Source organism: Varroa jacobsoni, unplaced genomic scaffold (assembly GCF_002532875.2).
Source record: "Varroa jacobsoni isolate VJ856 unplaced genomic scaffold, vjacob_1.0 scaffold_643, whole genome shotgun sequence".
NCBI classification, from domain to species: Eukaryota; Metazoa; Arthropoda; class Arachnida; order Mesostigmata; family Varroidae; genus Varroa; species Varroa jacobsoni.
In genome coordinates, this window is record NW_019213545.1 from 4,059 (window position 1) to 22,716 (window position 18,658).

General features: G+C 39.3%; 1 protein-coding gene across 1 annotated transcript; it reads right to left on the reverse strand.

Moving 5' to 3' along the window:
• Nucleotides 1-234: 234 nt before the first annotated feature.
• LOC111262297 (uncharacterized) lies at nucleotides 235-18,414 on the reverse strand. The gene is made up of 7 exons (XM_022836443.2): nucleotides 17,154-18,414; nucleotides 12,101-13,968; nucleotides 10,750-11,065; nucleotides 8,891-9,145; nucleotides 6,563-6,752; nucleotides 3,972-6,081; nucleotides 235-1,849 (listed from the first exon to the last, which is right to left on the reverse strand). The coding sequence occupies exons 1-7, from the start codon at nucleotides 17,357-17,359 to the stop codon at nucleotides 1,515-1,517; spliced, it is 5,280 nt and encodes a 1,759-aa protein (XP_022692178.1). The 5' UTR covers nucleotides 17,360-18,414; the 3' UTR covers nucleotides 235-1,514.
• Nucleotides 18,415-18,658: the final 244 nt, after the last annotated feature.

The following is an 18,658-nucleotide window of genomic DNA, read 5'->3' on the forward strand; positions in this document are numbered from 1 at the left end:
AATAACTAGTAAGAAGTGTTTACCACGTGTAACTGCCAACTACAATTCTTTATACGAAAATCAAGTTAACTGAGCGTATTTCACCGGAGTATCTACTATTCTGAGTTACTTGTCTAACGCTGCCGTTATTGTAAAATATGAAGCTACTCATTTGACATAGACTTTCAATTAAGCATATTTTAGCAGCAACGCTTTTAGCACGTTCAATAATTGAGATTGAAGAGGCGCGGCACGTTATAAGACAACGGTAGCCTATTTTGTTTATTAAGAAACAGTATTCCCTTCATAAAATATTTTGATTTAAAATTTAAAAAAATTATCTTACTCTATGCTTATTTTTAACATACGGTTCAAGCGAAATAACTTACTGAAAACCCAATAAACTTTTATTATTATAAGTGCATAAACAATACACTTGATAATGACGTTCTCAAATCGAATTTTTCTTGACGCTACAAAAACGAAAGAAAATAACTGAGATGAGAGCGGAAATCGCACTAAACAACCATATAATGTGTAATTATGATATCCATATTAATAATATGCGATACTAAGAATAATCGAGTAAATGGCAACACATTGCTGTTGTTTTGTTGCAACTGATGTCCTTTTTTAGCTATGTGGCCATATACCTGTTTCCATAACAGTTTTTTTCTATACACAACATTATGTACAATGCACTATATTCACCTAAATGTCAGCAGCAGTTTTCTCGCCCCATGGAAAATGAAAAAATTTATGAATTTAGAAGCCATTCTCTTTAACCTTAAATTTATATACAAGTGTCTGTTTTTTGTTGGGTCTATACTGTACACATTCATACGAACGTTAATTATTTGGTTATCATTTCCGTGCAGCATTCATAACATTATAATCTCGCAGCACGCATTGTGCTGAGGTCATTGCTCATCATGTATAATGAGACCAGGCTTTTCATTTACGTACTGTAAGAGCTGGTTTAGCGAGGACTATTTCCCTTATCATATCTGCCAATTTTATCGCTCAAAATAAATGTACACACTTGTAAAGAAGAGTATGCTCTTGTATATCATTGTTACACGTTTCCCATTGGTCAATTAATCGGTGCAGCACCACAACGGATATTCCCATAGAACCATACACCAGTGCAGATTTCGCACTGATTACTGACACACGACTTATTTTACGACACACGGGTTCTTATTTAAACAACTGGTAAAATTTAACACTCACTAAAAATACTCCTGATAGTATCGTTGCCGAAAGTTTTGCCGATACAGTACGGCATAGAAGATTACACATTTCACATCCACGTATACACTGAGTTTGTGAGAGGCTCTGAAGGGCGAAGGATACGCTAAAATCTGTACACAACATTGAATTATAACTGATTATAAAAAACATTTTTAGAATATATTCAACACAACTTAAACCAGAACGACTGTTCTCTCAAGTATCGCGCATGTTTTGTCGGTGTATCCTACAGCCGTATTCTATTCCGCTCAATTCCAAAGTGTGTGGTGTGCAGATGTCTATTAATCTTTTACTGCAGTAGTGTCACTTGTTTCTGCTGATGGAGACGATGTCCCCGTTTCTATTGTAGTTATGCTACTTGCTTTAATTCCCGCCGTGGTGTCTTGTCGTTGAAGTTGAAGCTGTTGTTGGCAAGTAGCTGCAGTTCCGTCAACATAGCCGACTGAAGAAACGTTATCCAGTGATGAACGCGGGTCCGTGTTGCTGCTGTTGATGCAAAAAATGTTTCGTACCTTGGCACTAGGTGCGTATGATGCCAGGAGAGAAACATGCTTCTCGGCCTTCCAGTGATACAACAAACTCGTAAGCAGCTGTTTGCGCTGGGTCAGTATCTCACCTAAAAGTTGGCACAGGCATATTGATAATTAACACTCAAAACAGATACATTACAAAAATGTACATAACGGATGTCATCCTTCACAAAGATCCGGAAGTTTAGTTGCTTAAACACTTCAAAAAAAATTTAGTTGACTCTTGTTCTACAGTGTAACAAAAGTCTATGGTGACTGTGCGCATTCGAAAAATATTTTGTTTCCACTTCGTTAAATAAGTTTGATCACACGTTCAAACCTTTGAAGATTTAAAAATATATTCAACATAACATCAAAAGTTTATTTAATACTACATATAATTATTTAACATTTAGCTATACAAGTTTGAGCCTGGATGATACCTCAAATTGATCGAGTAAGCTATTTTATTGGCATTATTATTACTACATTACATTACATATTACTATAACATTACTCATTTCAAAAGAATTCTAAATGTGCTGTACTGGAGAATGCTTTCCGGAGACTATGGTGCATGTATCCTATTGGCCTAAGTCTTAGACCGAAGAAAAATTGGGGCAGAAAATTCATGATTTATGAACAGATGTGAAGAAACTAAACTTCCGTGGAAACTAATATCAAAAAGATTACCACTGAACAACGAGTTCCCCTATATTTTCTCCCTATCATCATAATTAGAAGTTCAACATTGATTTACAATGTCTGAAAAATATGTGCTACGTCCTTGAAATACCTAAAAAAAACCTCCTTCAAAATAATTTCTTGATATATGCTAAAACTACCATAACGTTTACGTATCAAAATCAGCAACTCAGAACAACAGATTTCACACACAGCGAACGTCAAGATGAGAAACTCTGCTATATATGGTTTAGCAGAATTCCTATACGCTGAACAATGTTACGTTTCCATTATTAAAAGGCGCACTTCTTAGTCAAACACTTCTGACAACACAGTGATCTTATTATGCTATTGTTATTAATAAAGCGAGGAAGGCCAGAATTGAGTTATTACAATGAATACTTACTATTTATGGGAGAATATCCTTGAACTATTACAGTATTAACTAACAACTAAATTATCTCTTCACACAACTTTGGTATCTTTGTAGTAAACTTTTCAGTCTATCTCGTTATAGTGAGGCATATTGACAATGGTTTTCAATGGGACAATTTACAAGTACTCCGCTTTATTATGAACTGCTCGCTGGTGTTCGAATAGCACAGACCATTTTAGTTCATGTGTTCCAACAATAATTCTCAACCTAATGAAGTGGTGGCGATGCAGGCGAAAGCGTTTATTACATTGCTGTGTAATAACCGCTTTCGCCGCGATTTCTGCCGATAAGTTCTCATAACTTGCTGGGCTACCTTAGTGTTCTAGACCTTTGTTTTTTTTTTTGTTCGAGTAGGTCATGACCCCTTTATTAGCACTCCAGGACCACGGTTATCGAAAAAAACCTAAATAAATGGACAACGCAAAAACACCTAAATATACGTGTATATTTTCACGTAAAACCAACAAAACGCAAACAATAAAGAAGCAAGGAAAATAAAAATGAGATACTTATTTTTATCTCTCTATGAACTTATGTAGTGTTGTTACACTAATAATAATTATTTTTTGAAGTGTAGCGGCTCCCTATTAAAGAACTCTAAAGATTGCAACGATTAGAAATACGTAAGCATTTGTAAAAAAAGATATCGATAAAACAAAAATTTCGGTTTTCTTAAAATACGCTCTTTAATACCTTTTGTTTATTTTTTGACAGATTACCCTTATAAATTCGCAGTCTAATAAAACTGGCATATTTTTCTTATATCTTTTTAAAATAAACCGAGGCAATTTTTTGAACACAGCTGTATATTATTCCAGGGTATGTAGAAACATAATTTAATAATAAATTATGCTTCTACTAAATATGTAAAATATTTATAAATAATAAAAAATATATGTGTATAAAACTAATTTTAAAACATTAAAATTAGTTTTATTCCTCAAACTTCAAATGTACAATGATTTATAGAAATACTAAAATGTATAACGTGATAGCTATGCAGTGTCTACTACATTAACTGAAATTGTACTGACAATATAGTCTAACAAAGCTTTCATTCTGTCATCGATATTTTAGGATTCAAGCATTTTAATATCTACGTAACTCACCTTCGTTGGAAGCGAGCATCTGGGCAAGTTGCTTAAGAGTCTCATTGGCTTCATCTCTTTCTGCCTCTTCGAGCTGTCTTTGCACGTCTTCCTCGCTCCAGTAAACTTCAAAGTCCTTGGGTAGATCAGCCATTTGTACAAGCACCTTGCATCCGCGTAGCTCAACGTGACGCGCTCTAAGAGTCTCTTCCACAGTGCGTTTTGGTCCTCGCAGTTCATCACGTCCTTCCCAGGCTCCTTGGGGTACTTGACCGCTGCGGGCTATCTTATTAAACCGTTCGTGTGCTCCAACTAGAGAGCCACCTGACTCACCTCGAGTTCTTTTTCCACGGGTGCGCATTCTTGAAGTCCTTCGTCCAGTCCGCGCTCCATATTCTATATAACAGTTACTTCCAGCCGGCGGCAGATAGACGGAACCTTCGCTCTCGCTCTCATCCCCAGCCGGTGTGTGAATAAGAGCTGTGCGAGACCTATTAGTCCCCCTCACCGGATGCTCTACGCTCCTATGGTTACTAGTATTGTTGTTGTTATTGCTGCTGTTGTTGTCGGTTAGACTAGCCTCTTTGTGGGCATCACGGATTAATAAATCATTGATCTTGTTTTTTGGAAGGACTAATTCTATTGCGGCTTCACCCATGTTTGATGAGCCGTATGCCTTTTCCTTGCTGGAGTCATCGTCAATACTACTCGAAGGATCCGAGCCATCCTGGATAGACATTTTTTGTGGGTTAGTTCCCTCGAAGGTATCTGTTGTTCCAGGCGAGATAACCGATGAAGACAGATCTTCCTGAAATGCTCCTACCTTCAATGCTTTTTTCTTCAGCGCGAAGACAACATCAGAAGTGACCACATTTTCACACACGTTAATTTCGAGCTTCTTAACCTCTCGTGCAAAGATTCGCTTCGTTTTGCAGTCATCCTCGCTTGGGCTATTGGTTCTCGGTATATCCGACCCCATCTCTTCAGCCACGCCTACATTGAATAGGTTATCATTATTGGGCGAACCTTTATGTACTTCGTCCTTCATGTCTTCATCTAAAGCGCTGCCACTTTTCATTGAGGATGAGCAATTAACCATAACACTGTCCGCATCACCGTCTGCAAACCTATCTGCGTCTTTCTCCATTTTCACGTATTTTTCTTCCTTGGTTTCGTCTTGTTCCAATGGTTCGCCCTTGGCAGCTTTAGTCCACGAACACAATACACTCCCATTAACCTTTAAGTCAGCTAAGTTGTTTTGCGACTCCTGTAGGGTTTCCTTCAAGCTAACGTCGATTTCAATGTTCACCTCGGGGACCACCTTGCCACCTTCCTCTCCCTCAACTTTGATTGCCTCGCTATTTACTTGAGAGGTATTTGTGGTAACCCCATCAGTAGCATCAGCCAGTGAAGTAGTCCTGTTGGCTTGGTCCTTAGGAACAACCTGTTCTTCTGTTAATTCTCTATAGTGTCCATTAGTTTTAAAGTGACATTCCACAGTCTCTCCTTCGCTTTCTCGTTTGATATTCTCCGCTCTGACCGCCTGGGCCGTCCCTTGGCCTGGTTCGGGGCCACCACTGCGGCCCAACTGAAAAGTCCGCTCTCCACTGGAAACGAGGACACTAGTATTTTTGGAAACAACATTGTTGTTGTCACAACTCGATATCTTGTGACCTTTAAGACTATGCCCTTGCCCTTTATCAAGGGTATGAGGTCCTTCAACGCCTAGGTGACCTCCCAGTCCAAGACCGCCCAGGTCGTCATGCTTGAGAGCTGCATCGAGTGAAGCGAGATCAGCTGGGAGCCCGTCAGTTTCGCTCAACTTATCAATTTCCTCTGCAAGTGATTGGATATTGGATAATAGGTCGACCTCGGGTTCTGCTTCCTCATCGCCATTCATCATCTGCAATTGTTCGCTCACCAGGTGTTCGTTTAAAAAGGAGTCGTCTAAAGGTAAATTTAAACAACCACCTCCACCAGAACCGCCCTTCTGTCGGGAGTCATGGCTATGGTCAGAGCCTGGATGCGCCGTACGGCAACCCCCACCACCCACAGAATCTGCCCCTATAACTGGCACAATTTTAGGTAGTGTAACACCACTTAATAGTGCTGTTGTTGAACGCTTAACGCCCTGTAATATAAAAAAAAATACGGAGAGTTATACATGTTCTTGATATTATTTTATATATTATTTTATATATAAGTATTTTCAATTTCAAACCTTTCAATTTATGTAACGCCAATTCCACCGAATTCTACTGCAATGCCGTTTTTTTGGTATCATCATGACCACATGCACACTGACCAAAACCCGTTATAGGTTTCGACCTGCATAGGTCGTACTTTATTATGGCATTTAGGCGTTTTGTTGCACCTCCTCTTTGGGTAATGCTAGTTGAAGTCATGAAGCGTCGTAAAACTATAACAGAGCATTACAATTGAGTTAAAAAAAAATGAATTTAAATTTACCCTACAAACCGTAATAGTACATAAACACAAAAAGAAGGCCAGTGCTTCGGAAGAACTATTCTTGAAATCCTCAAAACTGTGCGGGTTCTAAAAAACATAAAAATTCGGACCAAATGTTACAATAATCAATGCGAGCAAATTACCTTTACAGGCGGTCGAGCTAGCTTGTTCAGGGCTCCTGTAAGAGAAGTTCGAGCAATTCCCTGTGTGAACTTCTCTCGTAGCTCATCATCCGGAGGATGATCATGGGATTCGTCCAACTGTTTAACTTCCAGGCCTGTCCCGCGTGCATTTAGCTGAAACGTAATGCGCGCGCTACACGATCCCATAGGCCTGTAATGTAGCACGAAACGATAGATAAATACGTGCAGTAGGCACACAGAACTATTTTCAGAGATAAGACGTAATGAACAGTAGTTGATTACGTTTTTGGCATAATGAAACAGAAGAACCACTTTTTAGTAATTATTATACAGCAGTGTAGGATATTTTTTGATATCTCGTTCATTGCAGCACACTAAACAGCTAAAGAACATCACGAATAAGTTTGTGTAATGTGACAGAAACATAATACGAGTTTACAACTATTCCTACAAATCGACGGTTGTGATGGGCATATAGTTTACATTTTATAAAAACAAGTCTAAATTATGGGCTGAAGTAGATTAAAAGACTTGAAGAAGATTTTTGAACTCAAGTAATTCGGTCGCCGCTGACCAAAGAATGCCGGACTTAATGTTGTTAAAGGTTGTTTGAGCAGCACAGTATCGTCTGCTCGTTTTATAAATATGCAAACGTAACAGATGTTTAGAAAGGTAACTGTGAAAGCGTTAGGTTTAGCGGCCATCAAGGCTTCCTTTTGTGCAATATAGTTTTCTTGCATAAATATACATACTGTACTAAATGTCCCAAAACGTATAAAGTTTTATGAAAAAAAAATGTTACTTAACACACAAGTTATCCTTTATGATTTAAATTTATGTCAATCATCTTCTAAGATATTTTAGAAGAATTGTTTATTTTGCTTTAATTGCAAAGTATCTCTATAACCGTTTTACTAAATTATGTCGTTGAGCATGAAGCGTCACGAACAATCTCATATTGAAAAATTACGATATTTTATGACAATGTGACACTTTGCAAACCTTATGTTGGCATATAGAATGCACTTGTATTCTGTGAAATCTATACCCGTTAACGTAGATACTATCACTCGAGCTTTTAGCAGACAAGCTATAGTAAATTATGTAAAATCAGAAAATACGAATAGTTTGCAACTGGCTAACTACTACTAAAGCAATTGGCACTTTGAAATTGCAGTGGTGGAGACATTTCGATATATACATTTCGATATTCGGTAAAGATTCTACAAGTAGAAAAATAAGCTAAAAAAATTTGAATCTAAAAAATAAATCTCGTGAAGACATCCCGTAAAAATGAATAACAAAGAGTCCAGGGCGGTGATGACAGCCTACTGATCCTAAGGTGCATGTGTGTTAGCATTCAGATTTGGTGTAAGTAAAACTACCATACTTGTTCAGCTGGGTCAAACGAAGTAGTTAGAAAATTTGACAAACGAATGCCGCATGATCTGAGTGTAAAAAAACAGACAAACGCTTATACATCTTTGCTTTTACATTACAGCAATAAGTAATTTTTGCAGCGAATTTTGACTTGGGCTGAAATATTTGCAGGCAGTCATATTACCGACATAATACCGGCAGGACACAAACGTGAGGCAAATGTACAGCTGCCAAAATTTATGGTGCCCACTTGGTGGTCTAGTACAGATATTACCCACTGTGATTGAAATTCTGATTCGTTGACTTCGTATGCTGTCAACAATTAGAGGAGGTCATCAAAAAAATTTCGCATAAAGCCAAGACTGACAAACAGAAGTAGACGACTCCTGCTATAGGGCAACGCTCGACCTCACACCGTAAAAATCACGGTGACCAACATCTAAAAATTACAATTACAGGTTTTCCTTATCCACCATAACTACTAGGGACTGCCCCCCTACAAATTACTGTTTTTCCCAAAATCTCGACAACTTAATAAAAAGACCATACAAATCTCAACATGATGCCGAAACTGCTTTCGAGATATCATGAACCCTCGAACGCTAAATTTCTACAGTAGCAGACTAAATAAACTATTATCTAAATGGCAAAAGATCATAAAATATAATAGTGTACATTTCCATTGAAAAGGAAAAAACTAAGCCTGCAAAAAGTTAGAGATCGTTATTCATATTAAACGACCCATTGTATGTATTACAACCTTGAAAGCCATATGAATTTTAGTTTGGACGGGTTTGCTATGAATACTAAATGTATTACAAACCTGAAAAGACAAAACAATAATGATGTCCATGTATGTGTTTCACATCTTTAAATATTATAGTGTAAATTACTTGCCTCATTTCAATGCAGGTTGTTAATTTAAACTTCAAATATAACGCAACTTACACCTTGCTACTATTTGAGGTAGAATCATTGTTGTTTTGGTTGGTATCCATGGGAATGGGAGACTCTTGAATGGTGTGTCCATCGTCATCTTTTTTCTTCTTGACATAATTTGACACCATCGTGAGCTGCCTCGAGCGTACGCAACGGAACTTGAGTGCAAAGTATTTGATACCAGGATCCGCCGTAGCATTCGCAAATTGCTCTTTGAGTTTCTCCTTGCCCTCGATCCGCTTAAGTAACATCGAGCCGATTTTCCTGAAACCAAATTAATTGTAAAGAAAAACAATCTATGGGCAACTCGACATCTTGGACTTACGTATATACAGAGTGGATCGCCTTTTCTATTCTCCAGATTTTTGTTGGAGAGTAGAGGTGTCCAGACGTCGGGATTCAAACCTGGGCCACGCTACATAATCCTGAGAGAAATGGAACCCACATTACTACTGCATCTTCGCAATGGTAGACCTTTCTGATCTGTAACAGGCAGCGCTCCAGGGTTTTGGTCTCGCTTATACTACGGCTCGACACCGTAATGTTTACCCCACAAATAATTGAAAGCGCCATTGTTAGAATATTATTTTTATTTCTTTCACTAGTTATATTCATAGTTCTGTTCAGAATTGTTAGCATATTAGATGATACCTGTCATTCCCTATATCTCTCTGCGTAGAAGAAGGAAAAATAACCAAAAAAAAAAGATATACCCTTTATAGAAGTCCTTTATGTGAATCAAGTGTCCAAAAACCAACACGCCTTAATTGATAACCCTTTAGAGAAAAATCATACCCGCGTAAATGGAAGACGAATTATTCACTAAGAGAACATGTGATTTTCGCATATATCGATGTTAGCATGATTCCAGTGTTATCAAGTTGGTGCACTTTCGAATAGCCCTCGCTGGCCTAGACCCCTCGATTTAACAGATTCTTATACTATGAGTAACTGATATCCTCAACATCAGGTTTTTCTGCACTCATGGGCGAACAGCAGGCCCTTGTCTCGGTCACTAAAATCTATCCTTTTGGAATACGTTCCAGTGGCCTATAGTTTACCCTTATTATGTCTAAAACACCTGATCTATAGAGTAGTTCTTATTGATTAACAAATGAAAATTAATAGAATCGAATATCCGGTATGATCACGTAAGGCTCGTCTTTAATATTACACAAATGATATAAAAATCCGAAAACACTAGCAGCGCCGATGTTCTTCAGTCTAAGTCAAAAGCTGAATCGTACCTTAAGTTTATTTTTATAAATTCGAACTTTTTATCGAATTAGAAATTACAAATCTAAACTGAGTTTGCTACTGTAAGACTGTAAGTATAAGGAATCGAGCCTGAAATGCAGGAGATCAAGGCTTGTTTACTCCGTCAGAGAAAAGCACTCAAGGGCCACGGTCGCTTTTTTATAGGGCACGCCGAGTGATCAAAATATTACCTATTTTTCCAAATACACAGGAGTCACAGACTACCACTGGGCTGGCGTATTGCTCCATTCCACAGCTCAGCTATTTCAGAAAAGGCACGGTTTGATCAAGGCAATAGTTTTGCACCAGCTCGACGAACTCGCGCACATTTAAAGAACAAACCTAGTGATCTCAGTTTGACGACGCGATCCACAAGGACTGGCCTTCAATGATTACTTACTGCGTAAAAATACCACGCAACACCATATATAACTATCCTACTTAAAGGACTGAAGCTAGATAAAATGCAAAATCTACTGATGTTACTAGTTTGTGGTATACAAGAAAAATCATTAAATTATGCGGCTTCACGTTCTTCGAGACAGAATAAGTTGGATGGCTAGTGCTTACCAAACGTTCACACAGAATTAAGTTTTTGGCCAAGCACTTACCGAAATTTAAAACCTTTCGGTGATGCGTAGTTCTCGACGGCTTGTTCCGCCAATTTGTAAGAGCAGTAGGTCTGGCCGAGATGAAGATGCGGCACGGCCTCTGTTCCTCCACTATTTCTGAGTTCGAGTGAAGTGGATCTTGTCGAATTTGTTTGGATTCTGTTTGTCCCAGTTGGCACGCCTCCGGCAACGGAGCCCTCGGACTCGGCTTTAGAGTGAGCAGAGTTCCGCGCGGAGGCCCCCACAGAGGATCCTGACGTGCCTCTTGGACCCGAATTCCCAAGAAGAGCTTCCAGTGTTGATGTGTTTCTTGGACCTATATAAAGTAACAGCAAAGAAAAAGACCCTTACACAGCTTATTCGCTCGCACATATTGGTAAATTGGAACGTTGATCCTTTTGAAAATCACCTTGAAGTAAAAGATCATACTTTTAATAGGTTTAAATACTGGTTACCACAATTTACTAATAACCGGATAATACTATTTATCATAGATATTCGAAAGCTTAATGCATGGATGGTTTACACATTTATATCTTATTAAAGCAAATTCTAGATTCTACCATAATAATAATTATAGGCCATATAGATCAAACCCAAATACTCCATAAGCTTAGTCCCTTCTGGTGTCATACAGACCGCAAAACCAAGTTTCATCTTCATATTGAAAACTCCCCCCTCTAGTATGAAAGATATTGCCAATCGCGTAGACTCATCTCATAAATGCCCTTTATCTCTGAAATTCCCAGTATTATAAGGTATTTATAATAATTCCCAGCATTATCAGATATTTATAATATGCAATGAGTGTCCTGCGACAGCTGAAATCTTGTAACATCAATGTCTTTACTGAACGTATCATGTCAGTAGAACAATGGAAATAAACTGTCATTTAAAACAAGCGTGCAATTATATAGCTGATATTAAAAACTGAAACTTTTGATACTGCTAGGTTTTAGCTAGAGATCGAACTCTAGACTTAATACCTGTGAGTCTGGTGCCCTGTCTACAACCGCTACGAACAGCTTATATGTAAATTACGGGTGCTATTGTAAAGCTGCTTCTTAAGAAACCTGTTTTCATTGCAACGAACAATTGTCACCATATGTGAAACCCAGTTTCCATCTCCTTATATTTAAGTGAGTTGTTTTTTCGTAGTACGGAAATTAATACTTTTTGTCTATGCAAGTTTTCAGGAAAGGGATGTGGATACGACAGTTCACATCGCCAAATAACTACGAACACCTTTTACTAAGAAATATGAATCAACAAAAAGACCTACACTAAATCTACAAGCTATAAACGCGGTAACTATACGCATAACCTTAGCACCTGCTATAGTACTACGTACCGGCCTTCAGAGCAGGGACTTTTGATGTGAGATCTTTTAGATGTACTACTTGACGATTGCTGTTGTTTTGATGATGAGAATCGTTTACAGAGGCGCGAATCGTTCCTGGCGTAGTGGCCTTCTGTAATGAAGACGTTGGCTCTGTTGCAGGCAGCTGCTGTGTCTGCTGCTGCTGTAGACTGCATGCTTTACTTTTTTTCTTCCTGTTGGCATTAGTTGTAGTTGTCGGTGTCACCGTCGCGAGCGAGCCAATTTGCATCTGATTCGATCCAGTTGTAGTAGCTCCTTGTTGGTTATCACTGCTGCCGTCAAGCGCGTTATGAACAGCTGAGTGCTGTCGAGTTGCAACGTGCTGATACGACAGCTGAGGCTGGCTGAGGTCAGCATAGAGAAGACCCTGGTCACTCCCGCATGAATCTATTTCAACTAGGCTAGAAGGGTAACCTTGCTGCTGTTGCGATGCTGTTATTTGCACAACACTATGAGGTGTAAGCGGTGGTTGAGACATTGACGACGAACGACTATTTAGCTCTATCACCTGAGATGCTTGTCCGACAGTAAGAGGTTGCATTTCCTGATAATGGGGTTGCGATGTATGTGGGGGTTGCGACGAAGGAGGAGCTCCGTGTGCATGCCCTCTGGTTATAACATCTGTTGCAATCTGCCCGTAGTCACCAACATATGGAACCACCTGCTGGACCACTGATACTTGCTGAGTATGCTGTGGTGGAGGTGGTCCAGCTTGGTGTTGACTGTATACTTGTTGACGTTGCTGTTCTGAGCCGAATGGAGTATTAGCAGCAACCGGCCCGGATTCTTGCTGTTGTCCGACAACAACACTGGTTGGTGCTTGAGGTCCTGGCACATTTACTTGTTGAGCTAAATGGTGTTGCTGTGGAAGTCCAGACTGACTCGATTGCTGATTTTGCGGTGTCGACGACACATCAGGCTGCGGGTGATGGCCGGCCGGGAGGGTAGGTATCGACATTTGCTGTTGTTGGGAATGCTGAGGAGGCGGATGTTGTTGTGAAGGCACAGAATACAGCGGTTGTAATATCGCAGTCGTATGTTGAGGATTTTGTTGATGTTGTGGTGCTGGGTGGTACGATATAGGGGGGTGGTATTCCATCTGCTGGTATCCTCCCTGTGGATGAGAAGAGTACATATGTTCAGGAGGCGGACCTGATGTAGCATACTGTTGATGATGAACCTGCTGTTGCTGCCCACTAGGTTGGGGCGGTGGAGCTGGCGGCTGCTGTTGGCCCTGCTGTGGGCCTGTCGCCGTTGTTGCTTCCGACTGATACCCATGCTGAACAGTTATTGACTGCACAGCCTGCACCGGTTGCTGGAAACCACCGAGATGTCCGAATGATGGCAATGGGGGAAGACCTTGCAAATTTTGAGGATCCTGAGGACCTCCAGTCGTTGCTTGAGCTAGCTGCTGATTAGTGACTGGCACGTACCCCGTTGTTTGTAGTTCCGTATACTGCACACCACCGCCAGAGGGCTGATACGACGGTGGATGTTCCATAGGCTGGTATATCGACTGTCCTTGATCATAGTACATCTGCTGTTGCGGATGTATTGAAGCCATTATAGGAGTCATCTGTGGACTTTGCGCCGGAGGTGCTCCACTGCCGGTAGCGTCGCACCCAATCTGCGTCTGAGCTAGAGGTTGCCCAGGAGTGGCTGGTTGTGGATGTCCTTGAGGGGGTTGACTACTAACTGAGTTTTGATTTTGATGACTATTATTGGAAGGTGCAGGGGGTCCACACTCTTTGAGGTCCATCGCCACCACTTCCAATCGCTCGCCATCTTTCGTCACCCCTAACCGGATCCAGGTGCCACAATCACCGCCGGCCGCCTTCCTGCAAGCCACATAATTCGCAACTGAATACATGTACCTATGTTTTGCTAATAAGCCGCCGGGCGTACCAAATTATAGGACTCAAGTAAAATGAGTAGAATCAAGTGAGACTTTTCGCGTATAACATTCAAGAACAGTTTTAATATATTTGTACCTTGTATGGTTATTACTACCTACGAAATAAATTGCAATACTAGTAACGTTCAACCTATGTCTGTTCGAGAACTTCTTTCATTTCATTTGTTCATTTCAAACCAACTAGAACGTTCTATGAGTATTCGTGCTAATGAAGGAATTCATGGAACAACGGAGGGGAAGATACCATCATTGACTAATAATACATGGCTCACCAGCATACAGCTGCTTTAGTTAGCGCGTTTCCCTAGTACATTGCATATTGAAAATATGGAATTATTTAAGCAATACTACCATGCACTGGACGTTTTTATAAGATGAAGAGACGGGTAAGATATCAGTACGACAGACAAAAGGTAAGCACATAGCTTTTTGTAACATATAGAACATGCAAACTATGATTACTGAAATGGATTGAATTTGTTCATATTTAAATAGAATATCGAATATTTTTTGCGATACGGCAGAGTGGTAATATCGTTTCCCGACTGGCAGGTAATGATATTACAGTTCCGCAATCCAAGAGTAGCGACAGTTCTCTCAGGTGGACCGCTTATGGGTCAGACCATTGGATATATGGTCAGAATGAAGTAATTGTAAAAATATGATAACAATAACATACAGCAGAAGCAAACAAATACATCATCGCAAACTAATACATACAACCCCGCAGTACACAGTTCTATGCACAGTTAATTGTTCCATGATTTTATGCTGACTTTTACCTGTCCTCATATGTAAATCGATATTCGAAATCATCTTGTGGTGGCGCTTCAAAAGTTATCAGAGAGGTCTTGCTGGGCTTAATTACCGTTTTTCAACAGACTCTATCCAGGGTGACCATAATAAAAGCTCCTGTATTTAATAGCCCTGTTCACTCATTTCTCCTTTTTATACATCCTTAATCATCATCTGCCAACGCTAATATCTTAACCAGCAATGGCCCTTATGGTTGCTGTTCACGATACGCATGGCAGAGGTGCATATTGCAAAGATGCACATTAGCCACCCACGTAACGCCGCTTCTTACAATTTCAGTACTAAGTCTCTCTTCTACATTGTGAATAATAATTGACCATTCTTTATGAGTCGTCACCTATCTTCCACTTTTTCTTGCTAGCTGTCAACATAGATACTAATCTTTTCAAAAAGTTTTAAAAAATAACGCTTAAGTTCATTTTGACCGGGTTTCTGCTCGGAAATATATGTTGCAATAATTCACATTGTTTTATTCCACTTTCCTACAGCAAGCAAATAAATCAACTGCATCTACACGAGTACCGCTTAAACATTCGTTATTATATACGGGGAGGGTGGGGATTAAATGAGTCAAGAAATATGAGTAATTTATAAATATAATATAAATATATAAATAAAATTTACAAAAAGGTTCAAACCGAGATACATAGTTTTGCAGAAAATAGTTTCTCATTTCCATTTGAGTTGAGATCGCGACATTTTTGAGGATATTCGATAGTGAATTCACGTTACAGCAAGTTGAAACCAAGGACATCGTGGGAGTACCGGGCAATCTAGGGAAGCACTGCTTATTGGTTCAATCAAATAGCCAACCTCGAAGAGCAGAAATTGCTTCATAAATCACGTTTTCCATTTGGTTACCAATTTGGCGTGATATTATAAATTAATCACATATAGCTACATAGAAACACACGTATATAGCTGCACATTAAATACAAAATAAAGTTTTTATTGCTAGTGTACGTATTATTACACTGAAACGACAAGTAAAATTCTTTCACTTCAAATAAGATGTTTATCAAATGTTAATTAGTAATTTCAACGACAACCTTAAAGTGCGTACATCAATCGACGTTGAATAAGAGCTTTAAATGTAAAAATAATTAATCTGTAAAATATTTGTTTATAGAAACTAGTTATAATATACTTCTGTAAATTTCTAGTGCTGAATTGAACGTTTTCAGTGTTGCAGCACAGAAAAAATTCTGAAAATAAAACATACGTTCCTTCATAATGCAAACACGTATCGAAAATCTAGTTTTCGATTTCGAACTAAAGAAATTCGAAAAACTAGATTTTCGATACATGTTTGTTTCGAAGCTAGACAGAAGCTTAAGTTCTATTCTGTATTAGGTCAAAATATACTGATTGAACACCAAGTGAGTATTCATATTGGAAGGACAGGAGCATTTTATTACTAGCAGACAGTAAATAGGTGCCTCTAAAACAGTGTAGTAGTAACGTGCTTGTCTGCTAAACTTAAGGACGCGTGACATCCTTTAGGTTCGAAACCAGCCATGAACACACTGTTCTGTATTGGATACCAGTGATCTGAAACAATGTCTAACGACAGTACCGGATGTAAAAACTTGAAACTTAGCTAGTAAGGGGTTATCTAACACGTTAAGAGTAGAGAATGAAACTAAATGCTTAGTATTTCCATCACTGTTTCCTAATAGATAATAAACATGTACAGACTTTTTAAATGCAGCCTTGTGTGTAGGCTAGTGTGTTACAATTAGGGCGAAAACATATCACTGCTAAAGCAAGAGTGCTTACTTTCATCAAGCAATCAACTTGCATATTCATAGTCTATTACGATTATTACACACTAATGCTAGTTTATGGATACAGAACGCAGAATTTTAACTTGTGAAAAAGACTCATTGGAAAACCTCAAAATTCGCCCTTTATAAAAAAAGATGGTATTTAAGATTATGCTTCGATAAGCAAGCTCAGTTACTACAATAACTTAGCACTAAACAATAGTAGTGCCGTCCACAGTATTGTAAAATGCATCGTATTATAAAATAATACGATATACATTATATAACTGTTCAAGCATCATATAATATTGTCGCATAACATCTCCGTAGAAACAGCAGCACCTAATGTCCAACGTTAAATTGTCAACTCAAAAGGCAAGTTGGATGGTAGATTTTTATTAAAAAATATATGCCTAACAGTTGCAGTAAGTGGTCATTCTAAAATCTGTTACTACGCACATGCATTTACGAGCTACACTGACGTAATAAGTAAGCGGTAGTAATAAAATGGTAGGTTGATACATACGACTCCTTTCGACTGCAGTTCATTTTCAACCGAAAATAACGCAGGCGTGGTTGCGGTGGTGGACACACATTATTTTGAGTGGCCCATTGAACAGTCTTCTGATAATGCTTGATGAAACGATGCCGGCTTGCTTCCTGAAACGCCAGCAGGGTTGACATAAACTCATCATACGAACTAAATTGCTGGCCCATTTGAAGGGTCGACATTTTCCGGCCGGATGAATTGATCCCCGAGTAGGACCGCAATGAACAAGTCGTCCTATAGGAACGATCTCCGAATTTTAGGGATTGTTAATAATGGTGCAAAAGTCGGTCATCAAGACTTGCCCAAGCATTCCATCGGGCGGAGGACAGTTCTGTCGCCGCGGGGGCTCGTCCACTTCACAAGGCATAGGATGATGGCTCCGCATCGGTTTCCAATTTGAAAACTGTGTAAGTTTATTTTCACAAACGACAACACGGGTCTGGTGGCTGTTTTCGGGAACACAAACGAATATAACTGTAGCACTAACAAGAACAACATCACAACTTAGCGAATACTACATTCGCTACAGTCGTCAATGCGATGTCTGACGATCGTCGACAAATTTACAACAACAAGAGCAACAACGCGCCGCCGGCGGCGTCAAACTGAAGCACACCATTAACTCATTTGCACTTGGTTCTATTGCACCACTCGAACTGATGTCGATTAATACCTCCAACAAAGTTCTTTACTCATATTTCATTGAGTAATTGATGAAACAAGGTATAACTTGATAAAAGTTATTCACTGCGCTGCTGACAATAGTGGCTTAGGGTGAAGCCCGCAGCAAGAAAGCTATAATCTTAATCGGGTCGCGTCCCCCTTCTGAGCAGACAGGGAATTGTTAACAGATATTCATAAGGTATTTTTCTGAGTAATCATCCGGTCCAATTCCTGCAACTAGAACTGCATTTGTATGGAAACCTAGGCCGCTGTCCACTATTGTCAGACACCCTCAGTCAACGAACTCCATAGCCAGCCCGTACGTCTTTCGTGAAAACTATTCCAGACTTCAAGCTTTCAGTTCACCTCGGGCACTAGAGGCGAGCCGCCATGTCTGTGATGGGTTTGTGTTGTTTTGAGTGCACCACGCATGCGCATTCGGCGATGCAAATAGAGAATATCGCTACTCGTCATTATAAAATTAACAAGAAATTAAAGCATATGCTGTGACTTTATATATAAAGTTTCGTAGATTCCGATATCCTTAGGAAAACACTTGACTAGGAAAGGCGGGAAGAGACTTAACTAAAGCTGAATAACTACATACAACAGAGTCCAGAGGCTAAAACAGCGGAATCAACCTCGGGTGGTGACTAGCGGCAAATTTGAATCCACAAATATCGGCTATGCCTGAGCTTCTTCTTTCATTGCATGCTTAATAATTTAAGAATCTACATATCGATTTCTTACAAGGTTATTTATTAACTCGTTAATGAGGAAACTGTTTTAGAAAATACCTTAGTGTGGTGTAATTTTGA

Bases quoted from the DNA above. Each gene is read 5' to 3' on its own strand.
- LOC111262297 (XM_022836443.2), bottom strand. From the start codon at position 17,359: ATGTCGACCCTTCAAATGGGCCAGCAATTTAGTTCGTATGATGAGTTT. The intron at 6,753-8,890 runs GTAAGTTGCGTT...GCTACATTACAG, and splicing joins ACCTCAAATAGTAGCAAGGT to GCCTATGGGATCGTGTAGCG. The intron at 1,850-3,971 runs GTGAGTTACGTA...GCCAACTTTTAG, and splicing joins GATGCTCGCTTCCAACGAAG to GTGAGATACTGACCCAGCGC.